This window comes from Rhineura floridana, chromosome 6, assembly GCF_030035675.1.
Source record: "Rhineura floridana isolate rRhiFlo1 chromosome 6, rRhiFlo1.hap2, whole genome shotgun sequence".
Classification (NCBI taxonomy): domain Eukaryota; kingdom Metazoa; phylum Chordata; class Lepidosauria; order Squamata; family Rhineuridae; genus Rhineura; species Rhineura floridana.
The window spans coordinates 66,714,803-66,739,696 of record NC_084485.1 but is presented as its reverse complement, the minus strand read 5'-3'; the positions used below and the strand labels follow the sequence as shown (position 1 = coordinate 66,739,696).

The following is a 24,894-nucleotide window of genomic DNA, read 5'->3' as shown; positions in this document are numbered from 1 at the left end:
ACATTTCTGGTTCTTCATCATACGGTTCCTCCATGAATGAATCTGTCATCCTGGCTTCTCTTTTATAGAGTTCTTCAGTGTATTGCTTCCATCTTCCTTTGATTTCATCTCAATCAGTCAGTGTGATTATCCAACATCCCTACTCTTGGCTTAAATTTCCCTTTCATTTCTCTAATCTTTTGGAATAGGGCTCTTGTTCTTCCCATTTTGTTGTCCTCTTCTATTTCTATTTCTATTCTATTTTGATAGTTCTCTTTGTCCCTATGTACTAGTCGCTGTATTGTTGCATTTATGGTTCTGACCGTGTTTCTATCTCCTCTTGCTTTTGCTTTCCTTCTCTCTTTAACCATTTTAAGAGTTTCTTCAGTCATCCATTGAGGTCTTTCTCTGTTTTTAACTAGAGGTATTGTCTTTTTGCATTCTTTCCTAATAATGTCTCTGACTTCACTCCATAGTTCTTCTGGTTCTCTGTCAGCTAAGTTTAAAGCCTCAAATCTGTTCCTTATTTGATCTTTATATTCTTCTGGGATGTTATTTAAAATGTATTTTGGCATTATGCATGCTTTGTTGTTCTTCTTTAGCTTTACTCTGGTTTTCAATACGACCAGTTCATGATCTGTACCACAGTCTGCTACTGGTCTTGTTTTCGCAGAAAGTATTGAACTTCTCCATCTTCTGCTACCAATTATATAACCAATTTGATTCCTATATTGACCGTTTGGTGATGTCCACGTGTACGGTCTTCTTTTCAGTTGTTCAAAAAATGTGTTCGCAAGAAACAAATTATTGGCTTCACAGAATTCAATAAGTCTTTCTCCTGCTTCATTTCTGTCTCCTAAGCCCAATTTCCCCACAATTCCTAGTTCTTCTCTGTTCCCTACTTTTGCATTCCAGTCCCCCATGATTATCAGCACATCTTGTTTTGGTGTGTGATCACTTTCCTTCTGTACTTGTGCATAAAATCTCTCTAGTTCCTCTTCTTCTGCATTTGCCATTGGAGCATAGACTTGGATGATGGTTATGTTAATAAGTTTCCCGTTTAATCTCATTGACATCGCTCACTCAGACCTTGCGTTGTAGCTCCTAATTGCTTTTGCTACATCACTTCTCACTATTAAAGCAACCCTGTTTCTTCTTAATTTCTCATTTCCTGCATAAAATACTTTGTAGTTGTCTGATTGAAAACGTCCCATTCCCGTCCATTTTAATTCACTCATGCCAAGTATTGTAATGTTGATGTGTTCCATTTCTTGCTTGACAATTTCTAACTTTCCCTGTTTCATGCTTCTCATATTCCATGCTCCTATTGTGTGCATCGTACAACTCCGGACTCTCCTTTTGCATCTGTGCGCATCAGCTTCTGGGCTTCCTTTTGGCTTTGACCCAGTGGTGTCATTAGTCACAGCACTACTCGTACTTGTTCTTTGTTCTTCCCCAGTAGCTTGGTGAGTGCCTTCTGACCTGGGGGTCTCATCTTCCAGCACTATCTCGTGTTGCATTTTGGATACTCTGTTCATAGGGTTTTCGTGGTAAGAGGTATTCAGAGGTGGTTTACCATTGCCTTCCTCTGAGTTTGGATGCATCTTAGTCTGGTGTCTCAGCTTTGACCATTCCGCCTTGGGTGCCCTTGCTAGGAGTCTAGCCTCTTGGTCTAGACTCCTGACGGAATTGCTCTCAGCTTCTTTAACACTCTCAAACCCCCTCATCACGTTAAGGTGTGCATCCTAAAGGGGGCCCATCATTGTATAACAGTCCATATCCTTCAAAGAAGACTGTAACAGATTCCTTGGTAGCAGTGTCTTCCTGCAGTGTCCAGATAGGCTTGTTGTTGCTTCCATCTCCACGTCCTTGGGCTCACTCAGCTGCTGCTCTCCGGGCTTCTGCCGCTGGTGGTGGTGGTGGTTCATGTCAGGCTGTGGCAGCTCGGTCTCGGGGGGCCTGGGCCTTGACTGAAGGAGGAGGTGGAACAGGGGAAATTAATGTGATTGCACATTGTAGCCATAAAGTAAATGGGTTTTTTTGGCAAGAATGTTGTTGTGGCCACTGAAGCAAAAAACTCTCATCCTTGGTGCTGCCATCATAGTAATTGTTTTAACCAAGTAGCTTGTGGGAATAACAGGATCTTGCACCCCAGCAGCTGGGATTGGCCCTACCATCAGGCAGAGTGAGACAGCTATTTCCAGTGGCAGATGCTGGGGTGAGGAGGCAATGACAGCCCCCAACCATTCTGCCTGAGCCCCCAGCCATTCCCCTCCATGGGAGGGCAAAGATGTGTGTGCCACTTTGAGTCCCTCCAGACTGTCAGTATTTTGTGGGAGGGATTCAGGTGCATATTGGAAATATAGGTTTGTGCCGTTAAAATGGATTAAAGCATTCTGTTGTCCTAGCACAACAAATTCACTTAAACAAAACCACCCAGACTTTTTATGGTTTGTAAAGTGATGAGGAAATGCACTGAAAAGTGTGGGATGAGTGGATGATTTAACAGAAAGATGTGTAAACACCCCACAAGCAAATCAGGTTGAATGCTTGTCGGAAAACCTCCCCACAAACAAATCAAAACGGATGCTCAATAAAGACCGGGCATAACCACCACATAAGCTTTGTGCAAGCAAATCAGGTTGATTGTTGAATAAACAGGTCATCTGGAGGAACCTATAGTCTGCTCTGTGCCCCTTAAGCTAGCCTGCTACCCTCAGGTGTGGTGGAGGATACTGTCCCATTGCCAGCGTTGAGGTAAGAGTCAGCTTCCAGTCCAGTCAGTTCCATACATGGAATGGAAGGGGCACTGAGTTGTCCTTCGTCTTAGGCCTGCCCTATTAGCTGCAATAAGTCCTATTATCCAACACAACTCCAGGGCCAATATATGCGATATCTATTCACTCGTTCTGTACACAAGCCAGTCCAGGTGATAAAACAGTTTTAAAAGCCCTTTTTGAAACTTCTTCTGGTTTTGGTTTATGAGTAACCAGATCACTTAAGCAGTATAGAAGATCTTACTGTCGGTGTTGCACCCTGTGTGGTCCCCTTCTAGCATGCTGTCTGGAAAACAAAACTTGAACAAGCAGCCTGTTTTACCAGACATCTGCATGCCACTTTCCCCCCTACCTGCTGCTACTAAGGCTGGCACCAGACTACAGCAGACCTCGAAGGCACTGGTGTTGGCTTAAATAGGCCTGACATACCTGTTATCACCCAAGATAATGGCATAAGTGCATTCATGCCCCTGCCACTATATGGGGTGATGGCAAGCATGCGCATGCACAGTATGCTGATGTGGCTGGGCCTATTTAAGCCCGTAGTGGCAGTGCTGCCACATCACCACTGGTGACCAGCCTGTGCCAGCAGTGGTGGTGGTGGGGTTGCCTGGGAGAGTGACTCCTGCTCTACAATCCATGCCAGCATTGCTTGACGCAGTGCAAGCTCTGTAACTTGATGCTAGCACAGATTGCAGAGCGGGAGCTACACCTGCCCAGCCAGGGATCCCTCTCCACCGCAGGGGCCTTCAACCAGTGCCCAACCTGGCCGCCCACTGGCACCGGTCCTGGCTGCTACACAAGAAGTTAATACATAATCTTTCACCCTTACTAGTTTTCCATTTCAGAATAAAACAAATCTGAAGCAGTGTCTTGCATCCTAATAACTTTAAAAATTCAAGGGGTAGTTTAAAAAAGCAACAGAATCTTGTGGTACCTTAAAGATGTAGCAAATTTATTCTGGCACAGACCTCTATGGACTAGGTTGTGGCATCTGATGGTGGGTTCTGGTTCATGAAACGTGTCACAATGTAGTGGTGCCACAAGTCTCTTCGTGTTTTCTTAATTTCTTAAATGTTAATCTGGTTATCTGGCATTCCAGCCTGGATTTGGGACAGAAACAGTCTTGGTTGACCGGATGAATAACCTTTATTTGGAGAAGGACAGGGGGAGTGTAACCCTGTTGCTGCTTCTTTATCTCTTGGTGGCTTTTAATACCTTTGACTACTGTATCTTGCTGGATGGGCTCTGTGGATTGGGATTTGGAAGCACAGTGATATGGTGATTTTGCTGCTACCTGTAGGGCAGGTTCCAGAAGGTGGAACAGGGCGACTATTGTTCAGCTCCATGACTCTTATGCTGTGGGGTTCCACAGGATTCCATCTTGTCCCCATGTTCTCTAATATCTATATGAAGCTTCTGGGAGGTTTTGGAGCATGGTGCCACCAGTATGTGGATGACACCCAACTCGACTTTTCCATGACATCTGAATGAGGTGAGACTGTACAGGTCCTGGACCAGTGCTTAGACTGACTGATGAGGACCCAAAAGCTGAGACTAAATCTTGATAAGATGGAGGTCCTGTGGGTTCTCAAGTCTAGAAATTAGGTAGGTGACCTATTCTAGATGGGGTTGTACTTCCCTTGAAGTACATAGTCTGGGGCTGCTCCCAAATACAATATTGTCTTTGGAGGCACAAATGGCTTCAGTGACAAGGAGTGCCATTTGCTACCTACAGCTCCAGCCATTCCCAGACAAGGTGAACTTTGCTACAGTGACCCATGGACTTTTAAACCTCATGGTTGTATTCCTCTGTATGAGGCTGCCCTTGAAAATGGTTTGGAAATTGCAGCTAGCGCAGAATGCTGTGCCTAAGCAGCTGAGTGGGGCAGCCTCCCATTATCCTATAACACTGGCCTTGAAAGAGCTGCATTGGCTGACAGTATGCTACTGAGCCAGATTCAAGGTGCCTGTGTGGATGTATAAATCCCTACACAACTTGAGGCCTAAATACTTGGAGAAGCACCATCTCCCATACTGACCTGTGTGTGCTGGGCTAGTGCCAGAGGGCGGCCAGGTTGGGCCCTGGCTGAGGGCCCCTCCTTAGGTTGGGTGGGTAGTGCTCCGTTCTGCAATCCATGGTAGTGTTGGCTCCCGACCCTGCCGTGGATCGCAAGAGGGAGCTCCCAGGCACCCTGCCATACTGCCGCTCAGGCCCACAACGCCTGCCTTCATGCCCTACCTACCTCTCCCTTGGTGTAAATGCTGATTGAGCTGCAGGCGCAAGCCTGCCATCAACCAAGATGGTGGCCAAGGTTTCCCTAATGGATTGATGCCTCTGCCGCCATCTTGGTTGATGGCAGGGATGCGCGTGCATAGCATAGCGTGCATGGAGGATAGGACTGTCAACAGCTATTAGTTGTGCTAGCTAAGTAGACCTTCTAGGTCCAAAGGCAGTATGTCATTGAAAATCAGTTGCTGGCATAAACAGCAGGGGAAGACTGCGCTGCTGCCTTCATGGCCTGCTTATGAGTTTCCAAGTAATATCTATCTGACCACTGTGGGAAAGAGATAGGGTAGCCACTTAGTTTGGCAAAAAAAGAAGGGAAACACCTGGCTGTAAAAGAGGTAACTGAACTGCATAACATTTCCCTATGCTAATTTATATGTATAGATGCAAATATGGAAATTATACCCATAATTTAAATAGAAAGATAATACACCTCACCATAGTAAGGAAGACTGTGCCTACTCTGTTTGCTGTCCAAGTGCTCTCAGTGGATAACGTCAAGGTCCCTGTTCTCTCTGGTTCTTTATCGTTAAACTGGACTTGAACCAGTTCAAGTCCAAATAGAGGACTATCCTCTGACAACCTTTCATACAGAATACTATCCTCTGTAAAGTAGGACACATGGCCTCCGTAGGAACAGGATGTTGGACTAGATAGACATTTGTCCTGAATGAGCAGGACCTTTCTTACGTTCTTTTGAAGAATCCATAGCTCAAAATGGTCAGCTTGGCATATATTTACATGGTCTAGTTATGTCAGTTGTCATCTGTTCATTTTTTTCAAATGGAAACACTGATAATGCAAGGCATGGTATGTTGCTGTGAAAATAGGCTATTTTTCCTTCCCTGTTCCCAGCCTCCTTTTAAAAAATGTTTTATTTTAGTTATTTTTAAAATGTGGGAACCAGGCATTTTGGTTCCCATGAGCCTTTTTAAAGGGCAAATGAAGAATCTAAATCCATTCTGTACCATGATCCAGAAATCTGTGATTTTTGTGGTTCTTATCTACCTTACGTACACTCTGTTTCCATAGAGACTCTATAAATAGAATAAACTTTAAATCATGATGGCTCAAAGCAGCAATTGAATACAGTAGGGTTTTTTTAGTAATCCTTTTCACAAGTAACAATCCTTAGGATGTACTGAATCTTAAAGTTGATTGGCTAATGAGGAAAGCTGAGCCTCTTGCTCTTCTACTGTGCTGCTTTCGTGGCTAGTAAATTATTTCTAACTTTTAATGAGAAGAAGGGATGCCCAGTGATTGGGGTGATAGTTGGAGTTAAGTGACTTGAGGCTAGTTCTCATAAAGTAATGGGTACAAATTAAATGTTCTTTACATTTGATTAAACCCTGGGATGCTGATGTGAGACTCTGTGAGCCCTGAGATCAATTTGATGTTTAGGAACTGAATGTTTGTGTCTGTTTCCTGATACTTCAGCACAGTGAATCTCAAACTATGGTTCAGACTCTCCTAGAGAGTGTAGAATACCTGGAAGGGGGGGAGCCACAAAGTTCCAAGGAGGGATATAGGGTTGCCAGGTCAGAAGCATCCCAAAACCTGAGATTTTAGGGGTGGGCCCTAGTGATGTCACTGGGTGGGCCCTAGTGATGTCACTGGGTGGGCCCTAGTGATGTCATGGGGCGGGCCCTAGTGATGTCATTAAGCATGATACATTAAGCATCAATCACAGTTGCTTGGAGCATACAATTAAAAAAAATCTGATTGGAAATTAAAATAGAAATCTTAGCTAAAAGATGGAGCCTGGGTAGGGAACATTTAATCTAGCCTACTTGCTTTCAGCAAGAAGGGTTTAAGTGCCTTCAGGCCAGGCCAGTCACGAGAAGGCCACTGTAGGGACAAAGGAGCCTAGTGTTGTGGAGATGTTAGATGGGAGCATTGGGGAGTAAAGATGGATGCTCCTGAAGGCTACAATTCTAAACACACTTACTAAGGGATTAAGCCCCATAGAACTCAACAGGACTGACTTCTCAGTAGATATAGTTTGGATTGTGCTGTTGGTAAACCTTGACTAGGGATCCTCTACAAAGACATCCATCTCCAAGCAGGGTTGGCAACCCCCTGCCTGGAATGCCCTGCCCTTATCTTTTTACATGGCTGCTCCAAACTTCTTTACAGATTTGACCCTTCACTTCAGAAAGAGGTCTGAGAAATGAGTAAGAGTAAGAAGTATCTTTTAAAATTGTTCTTTTCAATTCACTCTTGAATGCACATCATACCTAGGGCAGATCCACACCATTCATTTAAAGCACATTCAACACCTATTTGAAGCACATGAATCCCACCACAGAATCATGGGAACTGCAGTTTGTTAAGAGTGGTGAAAACTGTAACTGTGAGGGGGAAACGACACTTCCTGTCATGGCCCCGTCAGAGGACTCCTCAGATGAGGACGACTCGGGAGTAACAGCAGCAGACCCAGGAGCAGCTGGAGACACGGAGGAGCCTCCTGAGAATCCAGCTCCTTCTGCCCCTCAGCTGCAGAGCACCCCAGGGACAGCAGAGGCCCTGCAGCCAGACACAGCCAGTGAACAGGATACTCCCCCCTCACCTGCAGAACGTAGACAGCAGAAGGTCAGGCAGAAGAGAGGCAGGCCTGTCTCCTTAAGGCCCAAACGCTGAGGGCTCACACCTGCTGTCCATCCTGCTCTTTATAAGGCACACCTTGGCTGCAGCTTGTTGCTGGCTGCAACGTCAGGCGTGGCTTTGTGTAGACCTAGTTTCCCTGCAGCATCTCTTTGACTGACCTCCTTGGCAATTGATCCCGGACCTCCACTGACCTCGCTTCTGGACTTCTGACTTGGCAAGTACGCTTCGGATAGGCCTGGCAGATTTACAACCCGACTGCTGGCTAAGGACTTTCCTTCCCTGCCAAAGACCCAGGAATTTCCAGCCCCCCCTGACACTGCTGATGCAGTGCAGAGCTGACACTTCCCAGGATTCTTTAGGGGAAGTCATGCGCTTTAAATGCGAGTTGGATGTGCTTTAAACGTATTGTGTGAATCCACTTAATAAATTTTGCCTACATGTAAATCGTTTTAATTAATTTTTCAAAATGGGAATGAGCTATAAACTGTAGTGGGTGACCATGAGCTACTCACCATCTCTCAGCCTATCTGCCCCTCAGGATGAAAACAATGGAGAACTATGACCACCCCAAGGCATACTTTATTGTACAACCATAGTGTGAAATCGGATACTTATTGGGACACAGTATGACAAAATATTTATATAAGCATGACTATCAAATATGTTCATTATTTACACAATCTGTAAAGATATTTATAGTGCAATCCTATGTTTGTTTACTCAGAATCAAGTCCTAATGTATTCAATGGGGCTTACTCAACCAGGGAAAACTATACCCTCAAGTGACAATGAACTTTTTCTTTTAACAAGACTTCTAAGTTGAGACCTTATCCCAGTCTGTGTTGGAATTGATTTTTAATATGTTTTCAAAACTTTTCTTTAAAAAAAATGTTTTTAAAGCTTTTAAAAATGTTTTTAAAGATGTTTTGTTGCAATATATTTTAAAGTCTGTTTTTATGATTTTTAAAGTGTTTTTAGTGCTTTTGTTTGCTGCCCTGGGCTCCTACTGGGAGGAAGGGTGGGATATCAATGAAATAATAAATAAATAAAAATAAACTTCATTCACCCAGCCCAGAATTTGGAATCATGCCACTTTAGGCTGTTTTGCAACTGTTTATACTTATGAGCTGCCTTGGTTTCCAATCACCAACCCTACCTCACAGGGTTCTTGGAAAGGCTACACACACGCACACGCGCTCTCTCGCGCTCTCTCTGGTGTAAAAAGACACCCCATATAATAGTTTATTGTCAAACCAGTTGGACATTGAGGAACAGTTTTGTTGTTGAAAAATCAGTTTCCTACATAATAAAAACTGTCATACCTAGGTAAACCCTGCCTAATTGCTTTAAAAATAGGATTGGAGGAGGAGAGAAATATTTACAACACAAACACAAGTCTGTGCTATGTTTACTCAAAAGTCCCATTAATTTACAGCACAATCCTAACCATGTCTACTCAAAAGTAATGCATGCATGCACACACAGGCAGAAAGACTCGAGGGACCTCTGCAGAGAGCGGAGCCCTTGGTTCAACAGCGTTACAAGCGGCCGAGACCCTGAGGATCTCTCCGCGGTGGCAACCGAGGGAAAGGCACAACAGCCCTGCCTCAGCGAAAGGGGGCCACCCCGCCCGACGCTGCTACCATCAAGTACATCTCCTCCAAGCACGGCTTATCAAAATCGAAAGCAACGAAGGCTGCAAGGGAGGCAGCGGCATCCCCATCACCTGGAGTCCTTCAGCAAGCGCTGGACCCAGCCAGAAGAAGCTCAATAAGTGCGTGGAGCAAGCGGAAGGCATCGTTGTCTCCAGCACCAAGAAGGAGAAATGGACGCAGGAAGGCTGCAGCGAGGAAAGTCCTCTGGCGGCTTCTCACTCCCCCTCCCTCGCCCCATCGGACTCCACCTTTGGGACCCTTGCAAGGTGAACCGGCGGCTCCAGGGCCAGAACCGCCATCCTGCCGCCATCGTAAGCAGGAGCCCTGGCTTCCGTGGGCTGAGAGGGCCGCGCCACTCCCAGAACTATGGGGATAGGACTATGACTGAGAGAGTGTGGCTAGCCTTGCAAAGTAGCCCAATGCCTATAATACCTATTTTGCCAAAGTGAGGGGGGAGGTAGTTTGTGTTAACTTTGAAATGTATTACTAATTGTATTGTGTTTATTGTTTATTGTTTTATTTATGTATTCTTGATGTTTTATTGATATGTTATTGTTTTATTGGTGTGTTTTTATACGAGTGCTCTTTTGTAAGCTGCCTTGAGGACCTTTTGGCCGGAAGGCGGGGTAGAAATAGTAAAATCAAATCAAAATCAAATCAAAAGTAAGTCCTAATGGAGTTCAATGGGATTTACTCCAGGTACATGGAAAGCAAGTATTGGATTAAATACTTTCATATTTCATAGCCCAGGGTCTGACTCTTGCACACAAGAGGAAAAAAAACGTTTAAGCCATATTACTTACGCAAACTGCAAAATCTCAAAGCCACCAATTTCTGATGTTGAAATTAAGCCTAGGCATGCCTGGATCAACAAGTCACAACCCTGGCTTCATTTATTGGCTACAATCCTGAAAGGGTGGGGTTAGAGCCAGAGCTTGGAAAAGTTACTTTTTTAAAACTACAACTCCCATCAGCCCCAGCCAGCATGTCCACTGGATTGGGCTGATGGGAGTTGTAGTTAGAGCTAGGAGCTGTTATAAAGATCTGTAAAACAGATTTAACAGTCGCGTGGGGGGGCAGTTGATGTTTTGGTGTATATCTCAGGAACCAGACCACCTAGAAACTTAATTTTTTTTTAAATTGAAGCTGAGAGTCTGGAGATTAAGGGGTGCTAACTAGAGAACTGGAGGGGACCCCCCGAAACCGGAGACTCCACCCAAAAACCAGAGACCTGGTAACCCTAGAGCAGCCTTTCCCAACCAGTGTGCCTCCAGATGTTGTTGGACCACAACTCCCATCAGCCTCAGCCAGCATTGCCAATGGTCAGGAAGATGGGAGTTGTGGTCCAACAACATCTGGAGGCACACTGGTTGGGAAAGGCTGCCCTAGAGGGATAGGATCCTAAGAGAGGAGACCCTTGGTTGGGACTGTTGCTCAGTGATAGAGCACGTGCTTTGAATGCAGAAAGTCCCAGACTCAGTCCTTGACTTGTTTAGTGAAAAGGTTCAGGTAGCAGATCATGGGGCAGACCTCTGCCTGAGACCCTGGAGAGCCACTGCCTGGTATATAGTCATTTCCTGTGTGGCAAGTGGAGCTTTGCATTCACAGGCAAGTCAAAGCACATCTGAAGTGAAGATCCTCATTTATCCACTTTGGATTTATGGAGGCTGTTGCACCTTACCACTCATCCCATGTCATGTGTATGACTTGACATGGCGTACTGATGACCTCTAGCGGAGCAACTTGCTCCAGCAGTGCCTGAGACCGGACTCAAGCCTTTTATGTCTTAACATCCAGATCCCCCTTTCAGGCTGCACACCCTTTTTTGAAAGGTAACAGGCTTTAAAGGGAAGGTTTCAGGCCTGGAGCCTCATCTGCCCATGAACTTATGCCTGGTGTGCTGTCTGCATTGGTGCAGCAGCGGCATTAAGCGTGAGGCCCTTAGAGGTGAGTATGCTGACCTTTGGTGGGACTAGGCAGAGGGATTTTTGCTTCTGGTTTAAGGGAGTCTCCTGCATCTTGAGTTCTGAGAGGCTTAAGCATCTTGGGCTCAGGAGTACATCCCTGCTGGATTAGGTCAAAGGCCTATCTAGTCCAGCATCCTTTTTTCAGAGTGGCCAACCAGATGCCTATAGGAAATCAGAAAGCATGAACCTGAGCACAGCAGCACACTCCTCACCTGCAGTACCCCTCAACTGGAGGAAGAACATAGGTACTGTGGCTATAGCATAGCCCTTTCCTCTATGAATCTGTCTAATCCTCTTTCAAAGCCATCCAAATTGGTGGCCATCTCTGTTATTTTAGGAGGCTTCAGTTTAGTTGTGGTGCTTGGGCCCAGGGCATCCTGTGTCAACATCACTAGTCTCTCAGCCTCTTGATCTGGGCTCCAGGGTCAGGACACTACATCATCTCAATGTGGGAAGAGCTATTGCTTTGTTCTAATGCCATTGTCCCTGAATGTGGTTTTCGGAGGAGTCGGAGATGTTCTATTCTTCTAAAGCCAATGTTGAACTAGTGCCCCAGCCCACAGACTTTTGCACACTGCAAGAGGCAGCCTGTGCACAACTGTGTGTAATGATCTCTGCACACTCACCTGTGTAACAGATTGTTGATTCTGAGTAGAGGAACCCAGAAGGTGGAATTGGGTTTCGAAGGGGAGGGGGCTAAGTTGGAAAACTTGAGAAACACTGCCTGTGAAAAACAGTACTTCGATAGGAAACAAACACCCTTGGCCTCTTTTGTATAGTTATAATGTTCTGTAAACCTCAGTTGATTAATGCCTTATATCAGGAGTGGGAAACTGTGGTCCTCCAGATGTACTGCTCTCACAGGTGAACATTGGCCATGTTGGCTGGGGCTGATGGGAGCTGGAGTTCAACAACATTTGGAGGGTCACAGGTTATATGCAGTGATAGAACATTCTACATTTTTGTGCATAGGTCATTATTACTTGATTTGGCTGATAGTTGGTCTTAATTACCTAGCTTCCCATACTGTTTGATGGGAGAATTCAGTGTAATTAAAAACACTGATACGCATTCACAAACAGAAGATGGTCCAATAAGAGGAGGTCTCCTTTAATTTGCATCTCTTAGGCTATTGGCAATAGTCTCCTAAAAATAAACTCTTGTGTCTTATTTCTGAAAACACGCTTTAGCTGCAGTGATGCCAAGAGTGACATGTGTTGCAGCTAAAGTTAGATTTAGTGCCTGGGAAGCCAAGACACCCCATTTCTAGAGAAAGAAGGCACAGCTAAGCAGAAGCATTCAAGGTTACTATAATATGGTCTTTGAATGCCATATTGTGGATCTGGATCTGTACCTACCAGTATGTAGCATTAATGTATATTGTTGGAGGCAGGGTCATTGGGCATTTCAACAAGTCTAGCAGTTACTGTTGCACCAACTTTAAGGCTGCACTGTCAAGGACTCTGGGTTCTTCTTGCAGTTGGCCTTACTGCCATTTAGTCACCAGCTCATACATTCAGTCATTGTGCCTCTTGGGCTCAAGTAGCTTGAGTAGCTCTTTATCTTACTCCCATCTGTTTTGTGGAGTTTGTCCCAGTTCACATCCATGCCTATGTTTGAGCAACAAAACATTTGTTGTGCATTGATCTCTGATCCTGTGCAGTGTTTGCTAGCCGCTGCCTGTTTCTTTTTCTCCTTTCTGCCTTGGCTTTTATCCTACTGTATTTATTTTTCCTCTCCTATTCCTGGTTTGGCTTAGTTCTGTTTGCATTGATGGAATTGTTCAGAGCTTGGAAAAGTTACTTTTTTGAACTACAACTCCCATCAGCCCAATCCAGTGGCCATGCTGGCTCAGGCTGATGGTAGTTGTAGTTCAAAAAAGCAACTTTTCCAAGCTCTGGAATTGTTGTTGATCGCAAGCTCAGTGTGAGCCAATAGTGCTATGTGGCTGCAAAAAGGACAAATACTATTTTAGTCTGCATTAAGTTTCCAAATCACATGAAGTATTAGTTCCCCTCTGTTCAGCATTGGTTAGGCCTCATCTTGAGTATTGTGGCCAGTTTTGAACACCACACTCTAAGAAGGATGCAGACAAATTGGAACAGGTTCAGAGGAGGGCAGCAGTGGTGATCAGTGGACTAGAAACAAAGCCCTATGAGGAGAGACTGAAAGCACTGACCATGTTTAGTCTTGAGAAGAGAAGACAGAGAGGAGATATGATAGCACTCCTCAAATACTTGAAAGGTTACCACACAGCAAAGGGCCAGGATCTCTTCTGGATCATCCCAGAGTGTAGGACATGGAATAATGGGCTCAAGTTACAGGAAGCCAGATTTCAACTGAACATCAGGAAAAACTTCCTAACTATTAGAGCAATACAACAATGGAACCAATTACCTAGAGAGGTGGTGGGCTGTCCAAAACAGGAAACATTCAAGAGGCAGCTGGACAGCAACCTGTTGGATATGCTTTAAGCAGGGGGTTGAGCAGGTGGTTGGACTTGGTGGCTTTATAGGCTTCTTCCAACTCTATGTTTCTATGAATGTGATGGAAGCTTGTCCTGCTCATGCCATGGTGGCCCTGAAGCAGCAAGGAAACACTGGTCTCAATCAGTACATGTGTGATGTCAGATCAGGTGCTGTTCTTGCACTAGCAGTGGACCTTTGATCCTTCAACTGTTCTCCAAAATAGACACATTAATTTAATTAGAAGAGAGTGCTGATGCTGTTCTTGTCAGTGGGCTGCTTAGATCATTTTTCTAAAAGCTCTTCAAACCATCGCTCCTATTGTGTCATCATTTGTCAGATTTTTCAAAAGAGCTCTGTGGTGTTGGGCTTGTTAGATATTAATGACTTCATATAGCCAGGCTCAATTTGGTTTATTAATAATGAAACACTATTATAGGTTAATCTTTCTGTAAGAAAAAAACAAGATAAGAAGTGATGTATTGCCAAATACAATGGCCTCCTTGGAGAGTTTTAGGTATAGAATATCCTTGTTGCCGTTCTTTCAAAGGATGTGATCCAAATGCCTGTAATTATATATATCGATCATTCATTCTTGAGAAAAAATTTTAAACTACTATTGCATTAGCTAAATAATTTCTTTTATGACCATATAGAACATTTAACATGGATTGGAAAGCCCTTTTATTTCTTTGCTCCTTGATCAATACACAGGAAAACCTTTAATCTAATTCCATGCGTAATCAAACCGTGCTGCATAACCACCACAGATTGATGAACAGATTAGAGGCAGCCTGCGTTCAGAACAAGCAAAGGACTCTGGGAAAGCATTCCAGGAGTTACAGGCTAGGAGCAGGATCTACCACACATCTATCTTCTACAGATCAGTTCACATAACTTGCCATGTGACTTAAGTAGACACAAATATGGGATGATGTGGTAGGGAATTTGACCTCTGCTCCAAAGAAAGTACTTGTTTTAGAGGATGGATGCTCTTGTAAACTGAATGGATAGTAGCAAAAACTAATTGTGGAAAAGACCATAGGACAGCTGCCACACCAGTCACAATTATCTAATGATGGTATGGCAGGGATGGGGAACCTCCAGATAAATATTGGACTCCAACTCCCATCAGCACCAGCCAGCATGGCCAATGATCTAGAATGATGGGACTTATAGTCCAGCAACATCTGGAGAGCTGCACAGATTGCCCACTTCCATTGCAGATCTTATGAGCTGCAGTGATCTCCTTCAGTATATCCAGCCATGACACTGGATATGGCATACAATGCCATGCTTCAGATCTTACATAGGAACAATGAACAGTCCTCATACTTTAGCCTCCTTGCCACCCTATAAGTAATGTGCCTCTGTAGAAGAAAGCTACATTATCACAGTTGTCCCTGTGGTATTAAATGGTATCTATTTAATCTCTCAGCCTTCCAATCATTAGATATTTTAGAACCATCATGACTGCCCAGCACATGTGCCTTGACAACAGTTATTGCCAGATGCTAGCCAAGGTAGGATCTCTTGGGAGAGGTGGGGGAGCAGTAAATATATATAATAACAGTGCAGTGGTGATGAATGATAATAATTCTGCAGACCAGGGGGAAGGAGGGATCCAGGCATTCAGTCAACTTCAAGAGTGCTGGCTCTCTAAGTTCATGGTCTCGAAGCACAAAATTTTGTACTCCAGATTGTAATGTGTGGGTGAGCCTGGACTTCAGAAAAGCTGCACCAGTTGGCAGCAATAGAAAATGTGGTGGCAGGATTGTGGCAATATTACGAGCTCTGTTTCCAATCTGTGTTTTGTATCGTCTGTGTTACGTAAGATAAACCCTGTGTAGCCCCTGTGCTTCCACTGCTTTTGTCTCTCTTCTCCATGCAGAAGATACAACAGCTGTCTGAGGGATCTATGTTTGGACATGGCCTTAAGCATCTTTTCCATAGCCGCAGACGGTCCCGGGAACGGGAACACCAGAACTCCCAGGAGTCATCACAGCAGCACTGTGGCCTGTCTGACCATGACTCCCCTGATGAAAAAGAGCGCTCCCCCGAGATGCACCGTGTCTCCTATGCCATGTCTCTCCATGATCTCCCAGCTCGACCCACCGCCTTCAACAGGGTGTTGCAGCAGATTCGCTCCCGTCCTTCCATTAAGAGGGGGACCAGCCTGCACAGTGGTAGTCGCCGAGCCAAGAGTGGTTCCCTGGAACCCCAGAAAAGTAGCCCACACCTAGTGCGCAAGGCTCCCCAGGATAGCAGCCTGACAGCAATATTGTACCAACACCAAGGCCGGCCAAGATCTTCATCTACCACTGACACCGCTATCCTTATGGCTGAAAGTGGGACCGTGTATCTCCTGGCAGAAGAGTCAGAGTGCCTCACTGACAAGGTAAGATTGAAGATTGACTCAGCTAAAGGTCTGGAAGGTATGAAGTATCCTATACCATGCTTATATAGCAAGGCAAAGCATGGTGTTTCCTGCATAGGTTGTGAGAAGCATCTTCATGCCAGGGTTGGCCAATAACACTAGGAAGAAGTCTTTGGACATAATTATTGTAAATGGTCATGTGTCTGTATGCATGGCCTTTCATTAAGAGATTGTGAAAAATACTATCATTCCCTAGAATAGGTGTGGGCAGACTTGTCAAGTGTACTTTTTTTTTTTGTAGATCCTTAAGATTTGCCAATCAGAAAAAGGTGCAAAGGACAAAGCTAGAATTAAAGAGCTATATACCTCTAAGCATGTTCTGAGGCTAGGAATTTACTTTCAGTATCAGATATGAATTGAGCTCACAGTCCTTTCAGAACAAAATCCACTCCTAGTTATTAGTGGAAAAAGTCATGTTGTTACAATTGTTAAACAATTGGGAATCAGAAATCCTTGCCAATCTACTTGCAAATCACCTAGAGAACTACAAGTAGATCCCAATCTACCATCTCCCTGCATCTGCCCAAGAAGATCTAAAGATGATTGGATTCTAGTCTAAACAGCATCTCAGACTTCCCCCCCAAAATCTCACATTTATTGTGATTACAGAATTTTAGAATTCTATTGTAGTTATCCGGTAGTCTACTAAGACAGGGTTATGTATCTGTGATCCTCCAGATGTTGTTGCACTCCATCTCCTATCAGCCCCAGACAGCAAGGCCCATTGGTAGGGATGATGGAGGGTCACAGATTCCCCATCCCTGCACTAAGACAACTGTGAGAGTGGCTTTCCGCATGCAAAGTTTCTCCTTCATCAGCATCAAATGAAAAATTAACATCAGAGAATGGACAATTTTGCTCCCGCCCCCGCATCCTGGTGACTGTACCTTGGATTCTGCAGAGGTCATTGATCCATTTTTAGGCTGTACCACTTGAATAGGTGTTCCTTTTACATCCTTTGGGAGGAACGGCAGGATATACATTTAATAATAAATAAATAAATAGAAAAACAGCATGTCACGGAGAAGGGTAGACTAGAATCCTCTGTGATAGCTAGTTTTCTATGTGGAAGACATTTTAATGCATGGAGGAACATTCGCTTATATGAGGCTGTACGTATATATCTACCCTGTTTGTAAGAACATGGATGCGATTGGATGTTATCAGAAAAATTGTATCACAAACTGCCCATTCTCATAGCACATTATGACTGCATTAATGCCAGACAGCAGGCATCTGCTTAATCTATGGATATGAATCTGTATGGCTACAAAGGCAGCATCACATGCTCTACATTGTTTCCTACTTGCTAGTTTTCATGATGTCTATTTTTAACGTTATGCCTCTTTGTCTGCTTACAGTAGGTTTGCTGTAATGGCCACACCAGTTGGCATTGTGACTAGTTATGCTGCCATTTGATAAGATGTTGGGTTATAGAACATTGTTTAGTATGTCCATGAAATCTTTGTGATTCACTGAATGTAAAATGGTACTATCTCTGTGTGTTTTCGGATGAGTCCAGTCATTCCATGAAACTTCAAGTAGAGGCCAACTTGTGAGTGGGACCAAGGGCTTTAAGAGTTCATTTATATATACCTCGCAGGTCTTCTGGCTAGCCTTGACAGGTGTCAAGTATAGTAGGCCTGATTCTGACCTCTCAAAACTCTGAAATAACTCAGAACAAGAAATACTTTTTATGCATTTGCAGCAAAACTTACTTTATATATCTGTCAACAGATAGATAGGTATATATATGCTGAAATGTATTCTGTTGGACCTTATCTCTCGGTATTAGGGCTTTGTATGTTTTAATGAGTTTTCTGTTTTGTTGTTATTGATATTATTATTATTACTAATATAGCAAAGTTCCCATAAATGATTTTCTTATCTCTTATCTCTCGGTATTAGGGCTTTGTATGTTTTAATGAGTTTTCTGTTTTGTTGTTATTGATATTATTATTATTACTAATATAGCAAAGTTCCCATAAATGATTTTCTACCTGATCTTTTGAAAAAATTTACAAAAATGTAGCTTTGTCTCTACTAAGCAAGTACAGACTGTGTTTTGTATCCAACGCTGCTGTAGGTCTAGCAGAACAGACATCACTTCATGTAACAGAATTTCCCTTTCTCCTCCTCCCCCTTACAAACCCCTGTATATCCACAAAATCTGTTCCAGAGGGTTGGAGAGTAGTATTGGGTACAACCTGGTACTGTTGAGAGCGGAGATAATTTTTTAGCATGAATCAAAAATAGGACTGAATAAAAATATTTTTGACGACCTCACCCCCCCTTCAACAATTTTTTAGTGATTGCTACAAGCTCACAAATTCAAAGTGCCTCCACTTCACTCTGATTGCCTTTGGTGATACTATATAATCAAGTCTGATTGGCCAAATAGTGATGTCACATTATGCTTCTCATTATATGATCCTTGATTGTCTGGGATTGCCCATCTGACTATTTGGGGACATTACTGTGAAGCACTGGCAGAAACAATGGAAGTTAGCAGAGGTGAACAGTTGCACCATTTACAGGGTTTTTAGTATCCCTTTGAAAGCACTCTTTCCAAGCCAGTAATCAAAATGGGTAATCGTTTAGCACAGCCCTAATTAACTTTTCCATGTATAGATGTTGACAATATTACCACCAGCACTGAATACTCTGGTTAAAATAAAATAAAAACATTTAAAATCTGCAATTACAGAATTAATTGATATAACTGATGAATGGTTTCAGCTTGTTGTGATATGTAACTTGGTACCATAACACAAGCCACAGAAAAGTAGTGTGCACCAGAAAATCCAAGATCCTTACTGTCTTATTTTGCCATTGTAAATGTAGGTGGAAAACAAATTATATTCACGGAGAAGACTCTGGATTTGATGTGCAGGTTTAGGAATAGAAATCTAAGTGATATTTACCACTTCTGATGGGAGCAAATTTATCTCCCTGTCTCCAAAAATTACAGTATTAAACAAAGCTGCGATGATCTTACTGAGCATCTCGTTAATCCAGATAAGGTCTCATAACTGAGCTCCTGCCATGGAGCCAATTGAGAACTTCCAATGGAACAAGCCTGGCAAGGCCCAGTCAAGCTGTCAAGAGCATCTTTGCAAAGACTGTCCTTTGGCCAGAACAGCACTGATGGAGATGAAACAGCAATTACCCATACCTGTGAGCTGAATTTTAATGCTGGGTAAGCAGCCCATATTTATTGAGCAAACATGTTGTTTTGGGTGCCTGGAAGATGCCTGGGCACATCTCTGGGTGAAATGAAGGTGGTGGATGTGACTCTGAATATTTTTGGAAGAGTTTGTGAGGAGCTCTGCAAATCCTAAGAGCTTTTGCAACTGCTAAGACCTTTCCACGATGAGAACAATAAATTGCCTGTTTCTTTTAGGGTCAACAAGATCAGGATAATTCTGTACTGAAGTCTTGATATTTTCTGGCTGTTCTGCAAATGCACTGTTTATTCTGTAGAAATGATTTCCTGTCAAGTGCATCAGCGATAGAAGTGGAGGTCATGGATATAGCTGCTTTTCCAAAGAGAGGAGTTTGAACATTGCTTGTATGATCACCCAAGCACTGCCCCTTGCACCAGGAGGAGCACATTCCTGGATGGAGAACACACACTGAAGAGGTGCAGGGAACGTGATGGGTGAATCCTACCCCTCATTTAGATTTGTAATGGACTCACTTAGCTAAAATAAGTTTTTTATATTTTGCTGTTGTTGAAAACTAGCTCACCTTATTTTTGAGCCCATTCTGATGTTTGTGGGCTATTGCACTACCAATGACATTTGAGAAGTCTGCTCATGAGACTTGGTTCTCCTTTACTTATAAAGATGAGAGAATCAGGAATGTGAGGGGGCCCAAGTCCCTCACCGCAAACCACTCCTATGACACCCCAGGGCTCCTTCTGCTGTTCTCCCCTTTCCTCAAATTTTGTGAAGTTGTGTTGGTGGCAACATAAGGGGAGTTGTGAGAAGGGGCCTTGGTGAAAGGGCCTCCATTATGTTCAAGAATGCTATCACAGCAGCTTCGCAGATATGAGGACCACGAAACATATTTTCCAGGGTTTTTGTGTTTGCTTGCAATATCATCCTCATAGCAGGATCTCTGGGAAATGTCATTTCCCAGGACTCTTTGGTTTGTAGTAAGGACTTATAGTAAGCAATTTTTTCCAAGAGTCCTTGTGTCTGGGATGCTACTTTAGCATGTCCTAGAGCTACTCCTCCCTATTGTTGCTGCTGCTACCACTAGGAAAGCTTGAGTGTGAAGGGAACAGATGGCTATTGTGACTGTGGTGATGCCAAGCCTATTACAAGATAGGCCCAGACTTGTTCAGGTCTAGAAATACCAATTCCAACATGTGACACTAGGACAATCAGGTTTCAAGGCCTAATTACCATGATTTAGTTAGCTGGAGTAGTTGTTTCTCTCCAATTGTGTCTCATAAAATAGTAGGTAGCTTGGGAAAGGAGGTGATTCTTTCATAGGCTGTGACTACGTTTAAAACATTATGGTTGTTTTTGTGTATTGTTGATGTTTGCATTTCCTCTGTACTATGTTCCTACATTTTATTTTGCATATGTGTGGGCATCTGTATACATTAGTGCATAGTGGGGTAACTGGCTGCCGTTCGGAAGGGTGAGTGGGATCTGCTTATTTGTCATACTCTTAGACCTTTATTATTGCTTTGACCACATCCAAATAGTTAACAGCACCTGCATAGTGTAAAAGAGGAACGGTCACAAGTGCACTGATGTGCACATGCCCACATACACAATCAAATAAGATAGCAGGGGAACTATCTTTTCATAAGTAGGCCGGATAATAGGAGCATTGGGTGAGAGCATTGGATCACACACACCCGTTAGTGCTTCATTGTGACTTGTTGGTAAAGACAGTGTGCAGAATGTTCATGGCTTTTATTTTTCAGCCTGCCTAAAGGTATTGGATCTCTGGAACAGAGTTCATGCCAAGTAGTACAGTTTTGAGGGATTTTTTAAAAATTGATTTTGGCTTCTAAGCTATCCAGCTGCCAGGCAGCTAGCAGTCACCTTGTTCATTTGGCAGCTCTGTTCGCCTTCTGTCTTGCACAGATCTTTGAATACGATTGCTGTTATCTTCCTAAGTGACAAGTGGTCCTCTGGATGTCTCTCTCTCTAACAAGCTACCTGTGGGTCCCACGTTTTAAGTCCCCTGATCTGAAGACAACATGCTCCAAATAATTTAGCAGAGGGGTCCAGATGACTCCCCTCCCCAAGCATGTACCTTGGGCTGCCAAACAGCATATGCTTTCTCAGTGTCAGAAATAGAACAAAAAAGTCTTGATCCCCAATTCTCTCTTGCTTTGTATCTCACAAAACCAACAGCTGTGCCTCCCTCTGGAAGGAGAGAGTGAGTATTCAGACTGGAGAGCTACAGGCTTCTGCCAAACTGAATCTGAGCTTGGAAAGACATCAAGGGCTCCAGCTTGCTTATTTGGCTGGGAGGGTTAGAGATAAGTGAGAGTTGCAATTTTAGCCGATTGTTTTAAAGCTGGAAAGCCAGTTGCCTGGCAGAGGGAAACACATACAACAGAATTATTTTTATTGGTGTTGATGCTGCTGATTACTATTGATGTATTAGCCAGGCATTCCTGGCAGGACCAGAGCCTTAATGTGTGATGCTTCAGTGTCCCAGTAGTGCCTTGTCATGGTTACGTGTGTTTCATGCTGCCTCATATGCATGTGGATGTTTAATTATCTATGTCGGGATGCTCCCTTTCCTTCAATGACTTAGGGTCTATCTCAGATCCAGAACAATTCTGGAATAATTTAATTCTCAAGAGTTGAGGAGTGGAACACAAATGAGGGGATTCACAAAGAAACAAGATGCTAGTCTATCCCAAGCTCCCATTAGCCCCCATTACCAGGGACTGTTATCTCCCATCTCCCCTTCCCAATTTAAATTATAGAACTTGTTTCCACATTACAACCATTGGACAGAGGATACTGGTAATGGCTTCAGCATGTTGATTTCTCCACCTCTCTGCTTTAGCCTGTAGTAGAGTGCATTATGTTGTTCTTCCTCCTGATGTGGAGAGTTTCTTTGTTAGTGCAACTTGTTTCTTGTGCAGGCTGGTGCAACATATAGACATTTTGTGTGATGTAAAAGAATATGGCATGCTGAACAACACATTATGACAGCAGCCCTTCACACCAAGGCCATTTCCAGCTTCCACTACATAATGAAAGTAACACAGACTTGTAATTACGTTAGTGTTACCACTTCATTACAAGCTGGGGTATAGAAATGGATGTGGTTCTAACAAGACAAGGCTGCAAATACTGTTGTACACTTGCCTGGACATGTGTAGAAATGGCTACATTCAGTTTCAGCAGGAACTGGAATAGCTGGACCATTGATTTTGTTCAGCAAGGCTATTTTAAATGGGATACTTGTCTGAAACAATTTGTACTGCTATATAGGGATTACTTTCTGTTGTGTCTCATTATGTATGCGTGCCCAGGTATGAACAACCTGAGCACTTTCAAACTGTGTGTGGAGTGCTGTGCTTTCCACCTATCTAGTGAAGGATCAAAACACACAATGTTGATTTTGGTATAAGGAACATAGGAAGGTGCCTCACATGAGTTCAGACTATTTGTCTGTCTTGCTCAGTTTTGTCTACTCTGACTTGCAGCAGCTCTCCTGGGTCTCAGGCAGAGGTCTTTCTCATCATCTGCACCTGATCTTTTTTTTTTTTTAAAACAACTTGAGATGCCAGGGATTGAATCTGGGACCTTTTTCATGCAAGAAATGTACCACTGAGTCATGGTCCTGTGTCTCTAAAGTATTGTCATGTCATTCCCGCATGGTGAGGTCCCAACTTGCATTGAGCATACCTAGCCAACATTTCCCATCAATACTTGTCTTGACCAAGGAAGCTAGGTAGACAGGGCAAGAGACCTCAGTTTGCAAACAACTGTTATCTGGAATGAATTGCTTTGCATGTTGCCAACAGAGAGTTTGAAATTTAGCCCTACTGATTTTGGGCTGCTGTTGGGGTTTTTTTGGTCCAATTCCTCTGCATTAACATCCCCCAATCTTGTGCCTTCCAGATGTTTTGGACTACAACTCCCAGCAGCCCCTGCAAGCACAGTCCTGCTGATTGGAGCTATGTTACAAAACAACTGGAGGGCACCAGATTGGGAAAGACTACTCGGTATGATACAGTGGTACGTACACTGCCAGCTCCCTTCACGTTCATACTAATCCTTCTACATATGGTCATGTGCCTGATCATGTGGTGGAATTTGACAGTGTGAACAGGCTGCAGCAGTCAGAGAGTTGATGTGCTGGGAAATAAGAAACTGCTGCTGTTGAGCAACAGCTGAGGGACAGGGGGACACAACATACACACCATAAGGTTGCAGCAGAGGCTTGTTAGATTTGTAGTATACAGCTACTTCTGGCCAGCAGTGTCTTGCAACAGTTGCTGACATTATGGCTCAAGTCTGTGCCAGCCAGGCTCTCGGACAGAGCCACTATTAGAGGCAATATGCCTCTGAATGCCACTTGCTGGGAATCGCAAGTGGGGAGAGTGCTGTTGTGCTTATGTCCTGCTTTCAGGTTTTCCAGAGGCATCTGGTTGGCCACTGTGATGACAGGATGCTGGGCTAGATGGGCCATTGGCCTGATCCAGCTGGGCTATTCTTATGTAATCTTTCCCAGACCTGCTACCTGCGATCTTTTCTCTGAAGATGCTAGGGACTGAACCTGGAACTTTATACATGCAGAACTTAAAAGGGCCTTAAGCTATAGCCCATCTTACTTTCACTAAGGGTAGGATGGGTTTTGTAGCTTTAGCTGCAGATGCCCAAACTTTCAAACTTCTATCAATTTGACCATCTGGAAGCCTTGGCTTCTTAAAATTGTTTAGACATCATTATGACAAATCTTTTATCTCACCTGAACCCAAGAGCTCAAGGCAAAGTAACAAAAGAGAACCAATAATGCAAGTGGAGAAAATAGTTGCTGTCAGCTTAACATGAAAAGTCAGAAGAGCCATAGAAACTGAATTGAACCATAAGGGAAGAGGTGGCTCTTCCCATCTGTGCCACCTTTTTTTGTTTAGGCAATCTTTTCAAGGTGTTGGATTTTAGGAATTTATGTGGACTTTGTGTGTGTATCTATATCTATATATCTCACTTCATTATGTGGTTATATAGTTTGAGTGTGATATTTTATTCTAAAGTTATACTGGTAACTGCCTTTATTTATTTAAAGCACAAGTGGGCAACCTGCACCCCAAACTCATTTTATGCTGCTCCTGTTGCCTCTGGAATCTGCCCCATTCTTTCATCCCATCATTTTATTTATTTTTTTAACTACATTTATATACCACCTTTCCTCCAAGGAGCTCAGAGTGATGTTCGTGGCTCTCTCCCTCTCCGTTTCACCCTCACAACAACCCTGTGAGGTAGGTTAGGCTGAGAGACAGTGACTGGCTCAAGGTCACCCAGTGAGCTTCGTGGCTGGGTGGGGATTCAAACCCTGGCCTCCCAGGTCATAGCCCAACACTTTAACCACTGGCTGTCTTTCCTCCTCATTTTACCAAAGTCATATAAAATCACATGCAATATACAAAACTATGTAGTCTATGAAGCGGTAAGGCTCTGAAACAAGCAGCAACTTTTCCAGTACAGTATGCTGGCTCTAGCAAC

At 43.6% G+C, this 24,894-nt stretch overlaps 1 protein-coding gene across 1 annotated transcript in view; it reads left to right on the top strand.

The window, feature by feature from the left end:
- The window catches only part of TMCC2 (transmembrane and coiled-coil domain family 2), a 151,330-nt gene that overhangs the window by 21,327 nt on the left and 105,109 nt on the right, over positions 1 to 24,894 (top strand). The window contains 1 exon segment of the mRNA XM_061632170.1: positions 15,632 to 16,138. Within this exon segment, the coding sequence (XP_061488154.1) occupies positions 15,632 to 16,138 (507 nt within the window).